This window comes from Rutidosis leptorrhynchoides, chromosome 9 (genome assembly GCF_046630445.1).
Source record: "Rutidosis leptorrhynchoides isolate AG116_Rl617_1_P2 chromosome 9, CSIRO_AGI_Rlap_v1, whole genome shotgun sequence".
In the NCBI taxonomy this organism is placed as follows: domain Eukaryota; kingdom Viridiplantae; phylum Streptophyta; class Magnoliopsida; order Asterales; family Asteraceae; genus Rutidosis; species Rutidosis leptorrhynchoides.
The window spans coordinates 290124858-290140272 of NC_092341.1; the positions used below are offsets into that span (position 1 = coordinate 290124858).

Consider the following 15415-nt stretch of genomic DNA (forward strand, 5'->3'; position numbering starts at 1 on the left):
ATGAACTAAGAAAGGAAGTATAGGAATTGTGAGAATAATAGAACAGAAGAGCTTAATTTATAATGGGAATATCAGACAAAGTAATCTAGGAGGATCACCGTATTTAATTATGGAGATCTTAATTTCCTTATTCACCGAAGAATCAAATCTTTTAGATTTTGAATATTTTCTTTAAATCCCTGGAATTCCGGAATTCAACCAAGACAACGTCAAAAGTTAAGACGCACCTTATTTTCTAAATTCAACCCTGTTTACGTCAAAAGCTAAGGAAAATCTTATTTTTCTTCAATTCACTCTTTTGCGATAGCTTCATTCGTAACCTTAGAATAATCGAATTATTTTATCATTATTATTCAATGATGATAAACCTCTAATTATCAACTCATATTGGTCATGAAAACATTTTTATTGTTAGCCATGACCACCTCATTCAAATTTCGGGACGAAATTTCTTTAACGGGTAGGTACTGTGATGACCCGGGAATTTTCGATTAAATTTAACTTAATCTTTATATGAATTCGATATGATAAGCAAAGTCTGTAATATTGAGTCTCGAAAACTTTGAAACTGTGTTCATATATTCAATTGACCTTTTGACTAGTTTCGACGATTCACGAACCTATAATTGTAAACGGAAATGTAAATATAAATAAATAACTATATTAAATATATTAACGAACAATTGTGTGTAAATAAATATGTATATATATATATATATATATATATATATATATATATATATATATATATATATATATATATATATATAAATGTAAATATATATATATATGATAAATGGGGAATAATAAAGTATAATTTAAACATAAGAAATAAATACATAAAATTAGATACAAAATAATTAAGTTATAATTTAAAATGAAGCTATATATATATATATATATATATATATATATATATATATATATATATATATATATATATATATACGAATTCTGTAAATAATTATCACAATATGTATATTGGAATATATATATAAAAGATATGAATATTATAAGTATTTTATATATATTATATAATTATTAAATATTACATAATTAGTAATATATAATATTAATGTATTAAATTACAAATTTAACTATAGTTGTTATATTAATGTCATTACATTCATTATTATTATTAAGGTTAATATTAAATTTATACTTGTACCATTATAAGTAGTATTATTAATAACATTATTAATAATGTTATTACTATCATTTTATTATTATTATTATCATTATTGTTATTAATAATAATATTATTTATCACTTATTATTACTAGTTTGTTTATTAATAAAGATATTATTAACAATATTAACATTAGTATTATTAATAATATTAACATAATTATATATTTGTGATATATCAAAATTAAAGAAATTATATGTATATATATTTATATATAAACAAGATATATAAATATAGATATATTTAAATACATAAACTCATACAAAATACAGAATTATATATGTAAAAACATATACAAAATTTAGATATATATATATAAAAATTCGGTTAGTTATATAAATAGATAAATACGTAATTTAGATCATAAGATCCAAAAATTAGTCACCTATCCCAATCAAATACTGTAACTGATTTTTGTTTACATCTCTAAAGTTAATTACGTCCATTCAATCGTACAAAATCATTGAAATTTATAACCAGGTTATATTTTTTTTACCGAATGAATTATTACGATATCAATCAATTGGGCTGTATATGAAACGAATTATTCAATGAATTGAGCAACACATTCATTCTTTTCATCCACACTATCATTTATCAAACTTAATTACCTCAAATTGAGCAAAGTAACCAGAAAAAGAAACGAAGAAGAAGGTACTGCCCTGTTCGATTGTAATTTCTTCAATCCTTCAAATTCTTAACAATTTTAAAAATGTATTAATGCAGTTATGTTGGAAATCTTTTACTTAAACTAACTGTAAAATCTCAAGAATCAATTTTATCTATCGAATTCTAATTTTCGAAGTCAAATTAATTCATAGAAAGTCAACATGTTCTTCAAGCAAATTCGAGTTCCCTTTTACGTTTTAATTCAAATTGTTGATCCAGGTAGTTTCTAACAAAGATTTGAGAACGTTTTCATGTTATAATTTTAGTCTAAAACGGTTTCAAAATTGAAATTGACATTTGAGTTCAAAAATGTTCTTCGGGGTTCTGTACAGGACCATTTTCGTTTTTACTTTTGCTTTAACTAGCTCAAACAAATTTAAATGGCTGTTTTATTTATTGTATAAATCATAATAAATGAGTAATTTGAGGATTGAGGATTCCTGGGTTGATTTGATTCTGTTACGAAGAAGAAGAGAAATAGGAAGATAATTTGATACGGGTTTAATATAATTAGGATGTAACTTAAACCAGAAAAATGATTACAGCTCAATGGTTGGGTGTTGATTCGGGTTGGCGAGGGATTCGGGTTCGAGCCTTGCGTGTGACAGTTTCCCATTTCTTTTTAGGTAGTTTATCTTTTACTTTTATTTTTATTAATATTATTATTATTATTATTATTATTATTATTATTATTATTATTATTATTATTATTATTATTATTATTATTATTATTATTATTATTATTATTATTGTTGTTATTGTTATTGTTATTATTATTGTTATTATTACTAGTGTCATAGTTATTAGTATTATTATCATAACTATCACTAGTAGTAAAATTATCATTTTAGTTATTATTATTATCAGTAGTATTATTATTATTAACAACAGTATTATCAGTAGTAATAAGATTGTTATAATTATTATTATCTTTACAAATACAAGTATTAGGATAAAATTTATCATTTATTATTATAATGATAACAACTAATATTATTAGCATTATTATGAAAATGATAAAATTATTGTTTTTCATTAATATTAGTATTATTAAAATAAGTATTATAATAAAATTTACATGTATTATGATTATATCTACAAGTATGAAAATTATAATTATTATCACTAGAAAATATTAAAATCAAAACTATCTTTTTTAACAAATAAATATCTTGTACATAAAAACACACTTATCATATACACTATAATTATACGGAGATTCCACAAAACTATATGAAAAACATATTAACATTATATAAATACTACATTTAACAAATTAGGTATTTTAATATAATACTAAATATATATAGATACTAATATAACTATAATAATTATTTAAATTACGTATACAAAATAAACATATATAACACATAATTTAAGATATAATATAAATATATGTTTACATGAAATTTAGTATGAATTTTATATAACTACACTTACATAAATAACATATATATGTTATTAATATAAAAAAGGATATAAATAATAAAATTTATATATATTTGTTCGATTACAACTATGTATATTAATATATATACAAATGATATAGGTTCGTGAATCCGAGGCCAACCATGCATCGTTCAGTTGTTCAATGTTGTCATATGTATTTTTACTACAAAATACAGTATCGTGAGTTTCATTTGCCTTTTTACCCTTTATATTTTTGGGCTGAGAATACATGCGCAATTTTTATAAATGTTTTACGATATAGACACAAGTAATCGAAACTACATTATATGGTTGAATGATCGAAGCCGAATATGCCCCTTTTTGCTTGGTAACCTAAGAATTAGTAAACCGATCTACTAATTGACGCGAATCCTAAAGATAGATCTATGGGCCCGACGAACCCCATCCAAAGTACCGAATGCTTTAGTACTTCGAATTTGTTTTTATCATGTCCGAAGGATTTCCCGGAATGATAGGGGATATTCTTATATGCATCTTGTTAATGTCGGTTACCAGGTGTTCAATCCATATGAATGATATTTTTGTCTCTATGCATGGGACGTATATTTATGAGAACTGAAAATGAAAATCTTGTGGTCTATTAAAATGATGGAAATGATTATTTATGTTAAACTAATGAACTCACCAACTTTTTGGTTGACACTTTAAAGCATGTTTATTCTCAGGTATGAAAGAAGTCTTCTGCTGTGCAATTGCTCATTTTAAAGATATTACTTGGAGTCATTCATGACATATTTCAAAAGATGTTGCATTCGAGTCGTTGAGTTCATCAAGATTATTATTAAGTCAATTATAGTTAGATATATTATAAAATGGTATGCATGCCGTCCACTTTCGACGTAATGAAAGATTATCTTTTCAAAAACGAATGCAATGTTTGTAAAATGTATCATATAGAGGTCAAGTACCTCGCGATGTAATCAACTGTTGTGAATAGTTTATAATCGATATGGACTTCGTCCGGATGAATTAGGACGGGTCTCTACAGGTTTTTCCATAAGTCAGGAGCTTGCAACGGATTTTATCCTGAACTCGCTGACTAGTGCATATGAAGAATTCATTATGAACTATAATATGAACAATATGGAGAAAACAATCATGGAGCTCCGTGGCATGTTGAAAACCGCTGAGGCCAACATGGCCAAAGCTAAACCCGCAACTACTGTTCTAGCCATTCGTGAAGGTGGGATCAAGAAGAAGAAAAACAAAACAAAGGGCAAGAACAAGGGCAAGGGTAAGGTTGGCACGTCCAACTTCAAACCTAAACCTAAGGGCATTGCTAACTCTTCTACTTCAAAGAACCCGCAAACCAAGTCTCCTGAAGAAGCAATATGCTTTCATTGTGGGGAGAAAGGACATTGGAGGTGCAATTGTACCAAGTACTTGAAGGAAATTAATGGACTACGGGCTAAGGGAGTCGCCGTACCTTCAGGTTTGTTCATGATTGAACTAAATAATACTACTATTTCTAATTCCTGGGTATTGGACACAGGATGTAGTACTCACATTTGTACAAATGTGCAGGGACTCACAAGAAGTAGGAAGCTGAAGACCGGAGAGCTCAATCTAATCATGGGGAATACGAACATTGCCTCTGTTAACATGATTGGAGAATACAAGCTTTCTTTTGATTCTGGTCTATATATTGTTTTATCTAATGTTTGCTACAGTGCCGAAATGGCAAGAAACATTATATCTTTTAATGCTTTATTTAATGATGGTTTTGATTTTAGTTTTGATAATGGATCAATACTTGTTCACAAAAATGGGATCTTTTATTTCAAGGCTAGTCCTTGTAAAGGCATCTTAGAAACCACAGCAAAGCTAAATGATAGTTCAATCTACAATGTTGATTCATCCAATGACTTTTTGGATAAAATGTATCTATGGCATTGTCATTTAGGCCATATAAACAAGAAACGCATAGCAAAACTTCAGTCAGATGGAATTTTAGAATCATTTGATGTTACATCATATGACGAATGTGAATCTTGCTTGTTAGGAAAAATGACAAAAGCACCTTTCACAGGAAACTGTGAAAGGGGTAAGGATCTGTTGGAGTTGGTACACACTGATGTGTGTGGTCCATTCAGATCGCCTACTAGACACCAGGAACGATAATTCGTTACATTTACTGATGACTTCAGTAGATATGGTTATGTTTATTTAATTAAACAAAAGTCTGAAACTTTGGGAGTGTTCAAGGCATACCAAAATAAAGTAGAAAATCAACTGAACAAAAGAATTAAGATTCTCCGATCTGATAGAGGTGGTGAATATCTTAATGATGAATTTCGTGATCATCTACGGGGTTGTGGCATAATCTCATAATTAGCTCCTCCTAGAACACCACAACATAATGGTGTGGCTGAAAGGAGGAATCAAACATTACTTGATATGGTTCGATCCATGATGAGCTGCACAAAGCTTCCAATCAGTTTTTGGGGCTATGCCCTACAAACTGCCGCAAGGATCCTTAACCTCATCCCAACCAAGAAAGTTTCTAAAACATCTTATGAGATATGGCATGGTAAAACTGTCTCTCTCTCATATCTAAGAATCTAGGGTTGTGAGGCTTACGTTCGTCGTGAAGTTCAAAATAAACTTGAACCCAGATCCGAAAAGTGTTTATTTGTTGGTTACTCGACTGATTCTTTTGGATATTTGTTTTATAACCCTACTGAGAACAAATTCTTTGTGTCCCGAAGGGGAGTCTTCCTTGAAAAGGATCTCATATCAAAAGGAACCAGTGGGAGGAAAATTGACCTTGAAGAAATTCAAGAATCAACCGACATGGAAACTGATATTGGAACTGATTCTCCTCAAGAGGTCGACGAGCCTGCAGTTGAAAGAGAAACTGACCTACAGCCACCACCCATACGTAGATCTGATAGAGTGCGTCGAACACCAAAGAAATATAATTTACACATATTTGAGGGTGACGACGAAAATATAGATTCTGATGAACCTATTACCTATCAGGAAGCAATGACAGGCCCCGAGTCTGTCAAATGGAAGGAGGCTATGGACAACGAGATCCAATCCATGCATGATAATCAAGTCTGGACCTTGATTAATCATATACCAGGTACTAAAACCATTGGGTGTAAGTGGGTCTTCAAGAAGAAGACCGATATGGATGGAAATGTACACACATTCAAAGCCAGACTGGTGGATAAGGGTTACACGCAACAATATGGTGTAGACTATGATGAAAATTTTTCACCAGTAGCTATGTTGAAATCCATTAGAATACTTCTTGCCATAGCTGCATTTTATGACTATGAGATATGGCAAATGGATGTAAAAACAGCTTTCCTTAATGGTAAGCTAACAGATGATGTGTTTATGACACAACCTGAGGGTTATGTACATCCTAAGTATCCTAATAGTGTGTGCAAGCTTTAAAAGTCCATTTATGGACTTAAACAAGCTTCTCGTAGCTGGAATCTTTGCTTTAATGAGAAAATCAAAGAATTTGGTTTTATTAGAGGCGAAGATGAGCCATGTGTCTATGTTAGGTCTAGTGGGAGTGTTGTAGTCTTCCTTGTACAATATGTCGATGACATATTACTCATGGGAAATGATATCCTGACATTGAAAGATGTTAAAGCTTGGCTAGGGAAATATTTATCCATGAAAGACATAGGAGATGCATCATATATTTTGAGAATAAAGATCTATCGAGATAGGTCAAGGAGATTAATTGGGCTAAACCAAAATGCATATATAGATAAGATACTGAAGAAATTCGATATGCATAACTCCAAGAAAGGGTGCGTTCCTATGAACCCTGGAATGATATTGAGCAAGTCTCAATGTCCTAATTCTGACTTGGAGTCAGCTACCATGAGTCGGACTCCATATGCTTCAGCTATAGGATCGATCATGTATTCGATGATATGCACTAGGCCTGAGGTGTCGTATGCACTAAGCATGACTAGTCGTTATCAGGCCAATCCTGGTGAAGCTCATTGGATAGCAGTCAAGAATATTCTAAAGTATCTTAGGAGGACTAAAGAGATGTTCTTGGTCTATGGTGGGAATGACGAGTTGAGCGTCAAAGGATACTCGGACGCTAGTTTCCAATCAGATAGAGATGATTGCTCTTCACAATCAGGATTTGTATTTATGTTGAACGGTGGAGCCGTCACATGGAGAAGTGGCAATCAAAGTACTATTGCTGATTCTACGACAGAAGCTGAGTATATAGCAGTAAATGAGGCTGTTAAAGAGGCCATGTGGATAAAGAAATTCATCGGGAATCTAGGTGTGGTTCCTACAATCCATGATCCTGTTGAGTTTTTCTGCGACAATGTGAGTGCGGTTGTCTTGGCTCAAGAACCGAGGTCACAAAAGCGCACACGGCACATACTCAGAAAGTACCATTACATCCGTCAACTTGTAGCAGAAAATGACATATTATTAAGTAGAGTAGACACGACTAAGAACTTGGCTGATCCTTTCACCAAGCCTTTGCCACAGACTAAGCATGATGCTCATAGCATGTCTATTGGCATTCGTGTCATTAATGATAAAGTTTGATAGTATTTTTTATGTTAAGTTTGAAACTTTAAACATTGGGTAATAATATATGTTGCAATTGATCTGATAATTAATATATTGAGATTATATTATACGCACGATGCGATCATTTCATTGTATATTGCCATGTTTCATTTTGCATGTTTTAACTTCCAATGAATATCATTTCATAAAATTCCACAGTCGGTCATTCTCTAAGGAAGAGAGAATTGAATTAAGGCTGCTATGAAGTGTAGTAATATAGGCTTATATGAAACTACATTCATGAGGAACTTGATAGTTGATTCAAGGTTCTGGAATGACCACACTTAGACATTACTTAATGGTTTTAAGTCAAAAGGTAAGCTCTAAGATGGCAACATCATTTATCATAGAGTGGATATGTATGAGAAATCCTGACACAAACTATGTTATACTTTGACCTGTTTCTAACGCTGTGCGTAAATGCCGGTCATAAGGGAGCAGATTGGGTATATCATGGAATGTGGTGGATGTCTATACAGTTGAAGCAATTTGTTCCTTCTTCTTTAAGCAAGTTTAAACGATATCTCTGGGCCCCTCGTTGATTTGTGCTGAATTAAATGCATGGCCATGCTACGACTGAATTAATGCAATTGCAGTCTATTTGATCACCACAAATCTCCATCGGGAAACATAATCTTGAACGATGATGATTGACACTTAACCATGTCACACGTTCATATAGATATCTTGAACAAAAGGATGATTGATATAAATCAAAATATAGGAGTGTAACGTAGCAGACTAGTTGTTACACATGGTGTGTCTTTTAAGACAGACCAATATTATTAATGTCAGTGCAAGTGGGAGTCTGTTGGAAATATGTTCTCGGGTTGGCTACGGTTCGACCGTGGTTTGACCGTGGTACATATATTCCGAAGATATGCCCATGACATTAAATAATAAAAGTCCATTTATCCTATTCAGTCACACACAAAGGCCAATCGTAAAATTGTTTGATATACCTTCTAATCAGAAATTAATTTATTAATCATTAGTTAATGGTTTAATAAATTAAGTAAGTTTTTTTTATGTGTATACATATACTTACAAATCTAAATATGTAGAGATTTGATTAGATTTTGCAAATCATATTTTATATAAGATATAAGATTTGATTTGATTTATAAAATATGATTTGATTTTGTAAATCTTATTTTATATAAAGATTTGATTTTGCAAATATTTCCAAATCTTTATTTATTACATTTGTACTAGATGTATTAATTGTATCAATTATGTAATATATAATACCAAGTCTTGGTATTAAAAAAAAAGTCATGAAAAAGATACAAAAAACACACATACAAAAATGCTATTTTTCTTTCTTATTTTCAAGTAACCAAAAATACTTGGAATCTATAATTGGGTTCGGTTTTTGGTGGAAATAACGAAGAAGAAAATATCCGTTAAGTAGAAGGTATAGATTGAAGCAAGGTTGGAACTTTGGGTGTCTACCGTTTAGAGGAACTCTTCTTTGGATTTTCAAATTCGATCTTCAAAAGGCTACAAAGGTTGTATTCTAATCTTCTCTTGTTCGGTTTCGTTAATTTGTTTTGTTTGCTAAAGTTTTGTACAATGATCCGTGGAAGAGTATGATTTTGTAAAGTTTTAAAAATGCTTCCGCTCGCTTTGGATTTGTATCATACTCCAACATTTTTTACTAATGATCATTAATTTTCTCCGTGACGTTTCAATTTTATTGGGGGTTTAAAAATGGACAATCTGGTTTCGTGTAACTATTTCTTAATTTTAAGTTGGTAAATTACCTTCTGTAACTCGTATGATAGGTCACTCATTTCACTCTTAGTCGGCTTCTTTCTATTTTTAGTTCATTCTTTCATTCAGATATTTTGTTTCGCATCTCTTATAAAATGACCAAAATACCCTCAACACTTTGAGACTTTTCTTTTGAAGTGAAAATAACCATGAGGTGGTAATCGATTGGCGATTCTAGTTTTCCCACTATAATAGAAACGTAGGTTAGGCGTTCGAATCTATGGAGCATAAAAAAACCCTTATTGTCACGGAGGTTCACCATGCACGACTGCAAACAGCCTGCAAAGTAGGTTGTCACCTCGGAATTAATCTGCTCGCAAAGCGAACCGAAAACTCGGGTCCGAAAGAAAAAAAATGGTTAAAATAATAAAAAAGTAAAAAAAAAAGAAAGTAAAATGTACTCGTTCAAGTTACTTATAATAGCTTAAGTTTAAATTTTGTTAGTTGTTCGATATATAGGTTAGTGAATTCAAGCACATGAATTAAAAGTTCATAAGTTTTTTTTTTTTTTTTTTTTTTTTTTTTTTTTTTTACATCAGTTTGGGATCACCTAGAGGGGACTTAACCACCCACATATTCATCTCTCATAGTTGTACAACCCGCCCCCTAACTACTGCATGAAACCCACACATTCATCCAGTTACAACGAACCTATACGGTTACACATAATCCGACACATAATCTACTCAAGCTTGCTATAAATACCTGGCAAATTTACTTGGTTTTGATCTCCATTTACAAATTTGTGTATTACAAATTTGTCCCTCACTCGACCCACGTCTTAAGCTGCATATAGGTTTGATACTAACACCAAGTCTCCATCACTACTCGAACCCCTCTCCACAAGCTTTCGTGATGCCTTTCTGCTAATTCTACGTTCCTAATGTCTTACAAGCGCCTAATAATGTCTGCCAAAAAAAATGGGTCACTCTATTTTTGTTCTTGTTACATCAGGTCTTCTCTTAGGCTTGTTTTTGTCATTGCTGCACTTACTGTCATTGTGAGATTTATGTGAGTTTCATGTACTGAGTTGTGAGATTTAGATGTGTATCATGTACTAAGTTACATGCTCTGTAAAGTTTATTCATTTTTAATAAATCATTGCCTTTCCAAAAAAAATAATGTCTGCCAAAGAACAACATCGGGCGCTCTAGGTATCGAATTGATGATATTGTAGGCCTCGTTTAGCTGGCCTGATCTTCCCTATAGATCAACCATAGTACCGTACTGCTTGATGTTGCGATTCAATGACTCATCTTTGGTCAATGTTTCAGAGAACTTGACCCCATCATAGACCATACCCGAGTGGTTACAGGCACATAAAGCAGCAAGATAACTTGTGCAACCATGTCGGAATCCTTCTTTACTTATTCGGTGAAAAACTTTAAGAGCCGTGGAGATGTTCAGATAACTTGACCCCATCATCTACGCCTTCACCGTTTGTCCCAAGAACCGTGATCATAGTATTTCCAAGTAACGAGTCTTTTTACATCTAATGTCGCTAAAAACCGTACCCGCATTTTCCAAACATATCGATCAACACATTACAAACCTGCTCGTTCAAATCAAGGCTTTCGCTTTTTATGCAACTGTACACATTCTTTCCTCTTGTACTGTGCCCAGAGGCGAAGCCAAGATTTACGAATAAGGGTGGCAATTCACGAAAATAAAATTTCGATATAAAAATTTCATATACTACGAATACAACTGGATCGAAGAATTAGAGAATATTATATATTATTCATACATAAGGGAGCCTATTATTCATGATTAGGGAATGTTGACAGATAATTAACAATTTTTAATACACTATAATTTGCCTATTTGAGGAGTTGAGGATCGCAAAGCATCCACACGCATCTCTCTGTCTCCACAAAGAACTGTGCCCAATTGAGCACACCCAGAGCGAGCACCAAGAAATGTGATCTCATTAGGCTTGAACCCATCATCTTTCATTCTTTTAAACAGTTGCAACGCTTCATCGTGACGGTTGCCTTGAGCCAACCCAGCGATTACCGCATTCCAACACGTAACATCTCTCTTTAAACAGTTTACACACATTGTCCAAATGACCAACTTTCACTTACACATCCAGTAACGTGGTTTGCAGCAACACATCTTGTACAACCTCGTACCGAACTTGAGGATGGAGTTGGATTGCTTTGTTATAAGCCAACGCTCGTGCGCAAGCTTTGAGGGTGAAGGAGCACGCGAGGGCGTCAGTACTGCACGTGACCACACGCAATCCTTCACGGTAAAAGTTGACGGCGTCTGACGGTTGATGAGTCTGGGCAAGGCCGCGGATGAATCGGGTCATAATCTCATAGATGAATCAACAGGCTGAGTACACGCAATCCTTCCGGTCATTAGTGTCGGTATGAATCGGGTCATAGTCTCATAGATGAATCAACAGGCGTTGTTGAGTATATGTTTGTTGTGTTGCATTGTGGATAAACAAATTGACTCACCAACACATCTAAAGCAAATTTACCTTTTACATGTTTAACCTGTTGAAAACCAGTTCTAACCTGATCAGTACTAGTTTATATCTTATATTTTATATTTTTATATAACGAATCATGTCAGCTCGTTTAATGCGTTTGGATAAACTACTTGGATGAATCATGTTCACTTATATCTGTAACACATTTGAACCATTTCATAAAGATTCGTGTCTAGTTTGACATTGATGAAACAAAATTCAGTATTCGTGTTACCCATGTGGTTCGGTTATTTACTTCAAACTTAAAAAAATATGAATTAGTTATAAAAACTTAATTTTCATGTTGAAAGAAACAATCAGATTTGGTCCAGAGAAAACTTCCAATATCGTTGCGGTCGGGCAAAACCCAAAAAACACCCCTAGTTTCAAGTCCCTAAGACCAGCTTTTCGCCGTCACCATAGATTAATAAAGTAAACAATACTAGAAGAAAATAAACATAAACAATATCCATGTTACTTGATCTAAATGATCGCTTAATATACTAATGATGCTTTACTAAAGCTAAAGCATCTGTTCAAAAGTCTTATTTACAAGACCCACTACTCTCCAAGGCTGATGTGGAAGAAACCCACTTTATATGAACCATCCATCATCATCATCTCCATTTTTTCATAACTGATTCAAAGCAGATTTGGGTGTTTCAATTTCAACACCTAGAATAATCAGCAAAAATCGACAGCAAAAAATTGTCTATCAGCTAACAATTAAGCCGCCTATACCACAATCATAGCACCAGAACTCTTATAAGTTGGGCTCAAACTCACCCCTTTCCCAGTTGAATTTGAAACTTATCACCATTCGCCATCTGATCAAGAGCCCGAATATTAACAAAATGTTAACATTTCTCTACTGAAACCTATAAAACATAACTTCTTATAGGTGTCAATGTGTATTCCTCCAATAAACTTGAAGCAAATTCAGAACGTGAAGGCAAAGAACTGGCGACTTCAGGTACTTGAGTCGAGAGGTCATAACCCGCTTGAACCTCAGTGTTCATAGCATCAGTTCCATTACCATTTGAGTACAAATGAAAACCAGAGTTTTCAGTTTCAAAACCAACATTACTTGTATAAGACGGGTATTGAATTGATTGACTCTTAAACGGGTTAATATCACTGAATGTGGTTGGATCCTCATAGAAATCAAACGCATCAAAACCGTCAAAAGAAGCAAATGGCAGATCATCATCCAACATGGGCAATTGAGTGTTTTGGTAAGCATCTTGTGGAATAATTAAGTCATCCAATTCAAGAAAATCATCATCGATCGCCAACGGCTGCTGAACCTCCTCCACAAAACTAATCACAGATGGTTCGGTTACCGGCTGAACCAAATCGGACTCAGCCTGCACCTCTTGGCTCGGGCCCACATCTATCACACTCTTTTGTCTTTCTTCCTCAACAGTAACAATAGTACCACTTGTTAATTGAGGCTCATTCACCAACTTATTAACGTTCTGCGCTAAAATCTCGTCAAGACCTAGAAAGTTATGATCGTCTTCCCACTCTTCTTCTACAAAAGGAGCACCATACTGCTCACCGTTTTTGGGTCCCAGCCCGCTTTTTTTAAACACTTTGCACAAGACGTAAAAACCTTCTATGTTTCTGCATCTCTTGAGCTCATCTTCGATCAGGGCATACTCATGCATCACCCAATCAGTACGTTTACCAGAAGGTGCGCGGCCTTCGTGATAAACGAGAGTTTTCTTTAAACCAACAGAGCGAGATTTGCACGTTATAACACGATCCTTTCCAGTTGCTTTCCAGTAACCGTGCTTAGTTGCCCTGCTAGATCTTCCTCCGTTGGGATACTTTCGACAGCTTGGGGCAAAGTAGAACCATTGCCTGTCACCAGTTTTCCATTTAGATAGACCTACATTCCAAATTCATCACAACATTCATTAGATATAATCTTCAATGATACATATAATAAGATAACAAACAATAAATTACTATACATCAACAGCAAATACAGCAGCAAATAATGACAATAATCATAATGATCTACTGATAAAACAGAGTTTGGGTACACAATAAGATATAAATAAGCAAATGTCCAAACAGTAAACATATTAATGTTAAGATTATCATAATACCGTATCATAAAATCATAAATTAAATCCAAGAAAATAAACAGTTAATATAAATATGGAGTTATTAATGAAGTGAAAGAGTGAATGTGTATACCTGGCAATTCGTTAGGGTGCCATTTATAAACATCAATTAGGGAAATGATATCAAGTTTCAGAGATCGGCCGCAGGTTTTTCGTTTAAGATAATACAGAATGAGTTCTTCATCCGTCGGATGAAACCGGAAACCTGGCGGGAACAGTTTTTCTCCGGCGTAAGAATGTGGATTGGAAACAGTCGCCGCTTCTGTCAACTCAGAAGCCATGAAATCGATCGATCGATTGATTGGAATTAGGTTTTGATTTCGACGAAAGATTGAAATCGAAACCCTAGAGGGGTTTAACCGTTAAAGAAGGAAGCGTAGAGAGTATGAAAATAAAAAATAAAAAATTATGTAATGATACCCCAAAAACGGGTGGGCGACTCGGGTATTTATATGACGGAACTTTCGGGGATTTTTTTGTATTTTATAGAAAAACTACTCCGTACGCGTACCTCGATATTCCGTATATATACGACATACGATATTCATATGATACAATGAGAGTATGAAAAAAAATTGTGTATTTTATATTTTTCCCCCCCTAAAATAACGACTATTATTAAAATTAGGAAACCTTCGTCAAGTAGTATAACACTAACAATGATATTTATAGTACAGTTCAATTCTTTAAACTATAAACTTTAAACATATATATGAGATACAATTCAATTCTTTGAAAGCGTATATATCGGCTACTTTCGTGTCTTTTTCAAAATACAAAACGTCCGTGTAGACGATATTATACATAAGAAAGTCGGCTACTTTCGTTTCTTTTTCAAAATACAAGACGTCCGTGTAGACGAAATGAGTTTTCTTTAAGAAACTCAAACAACTTTGGTAAATCGAACTCACGAACATCAATATCGTCAAATGATATTTTCAAGGCGTTAACGTATCACTTAAAGCTATTCTCAAATTTGCCTATGTTATATACGTCAATTGAAATAACAATCAAATTCATGGTGTATTTAAATGGATTTAATGAGTGTGAAAGAAAGTTGCGACTGTATATTAAATAATATAGAACAAAAGAATAGAAAACTTGTGTGTGAAAAATGAGGTAAAG

At 33.1% G+C, this 15415-nt stretch overlaps 1 protein-coding gene and 1 pseudogene across 1 annotated transcript; both read right to left on the minus strand.

Annotated features, from left to right (window-relative positions):
- Positions 1-10313: 10313 nt before the first annotated feature.
- LOC139868847 (pentatricopeptide repeat-containing protein At1g34160-like) lies at positions 10314-11990 on the minus strand (annotated as a pseudogene).
- Positions 11991-12723: 733 nt separating this feature from the next.
- On the minus strand, positions 12724-14571 carry LOC139868848 (NAC domain containing protein 52-like). The gene is made up of 2 exons (XM_071857190.1): positions 14364-14571; positions 12724-14049 (listed from the first exon to the last, which is right to left on the minus strand). The coding sequence occupies exons 1-2, from the start codon at positions 14569-14571 to the stop codon at positions 13034-13036; spliced, it is 1224 nt and encodes a 407-aa protein (XP_071713291.1). The 3' UTR covers positions 12724-13033.
- Between the last annotated feature and the right edge of the window lie 844 nt (positions 14572-15415).

Bases quoted from the DNA above. Each gene is read 5' to 3' on its own strand.
- LOC139868848 (XM_071857190.1), bottom strand. From the start codon at position 14,571: ATGGCTTCTGAGTTGACAGAAGCGGCGACTGTTTCCAATCCACATTCT. The intron at 14,050-14,363 runs GTATACACATTC...TTTGGAATGTAG, and splicing joins GCACCCTAACGAATTGCCAG to GTCTATCTAAATGGAAAACT.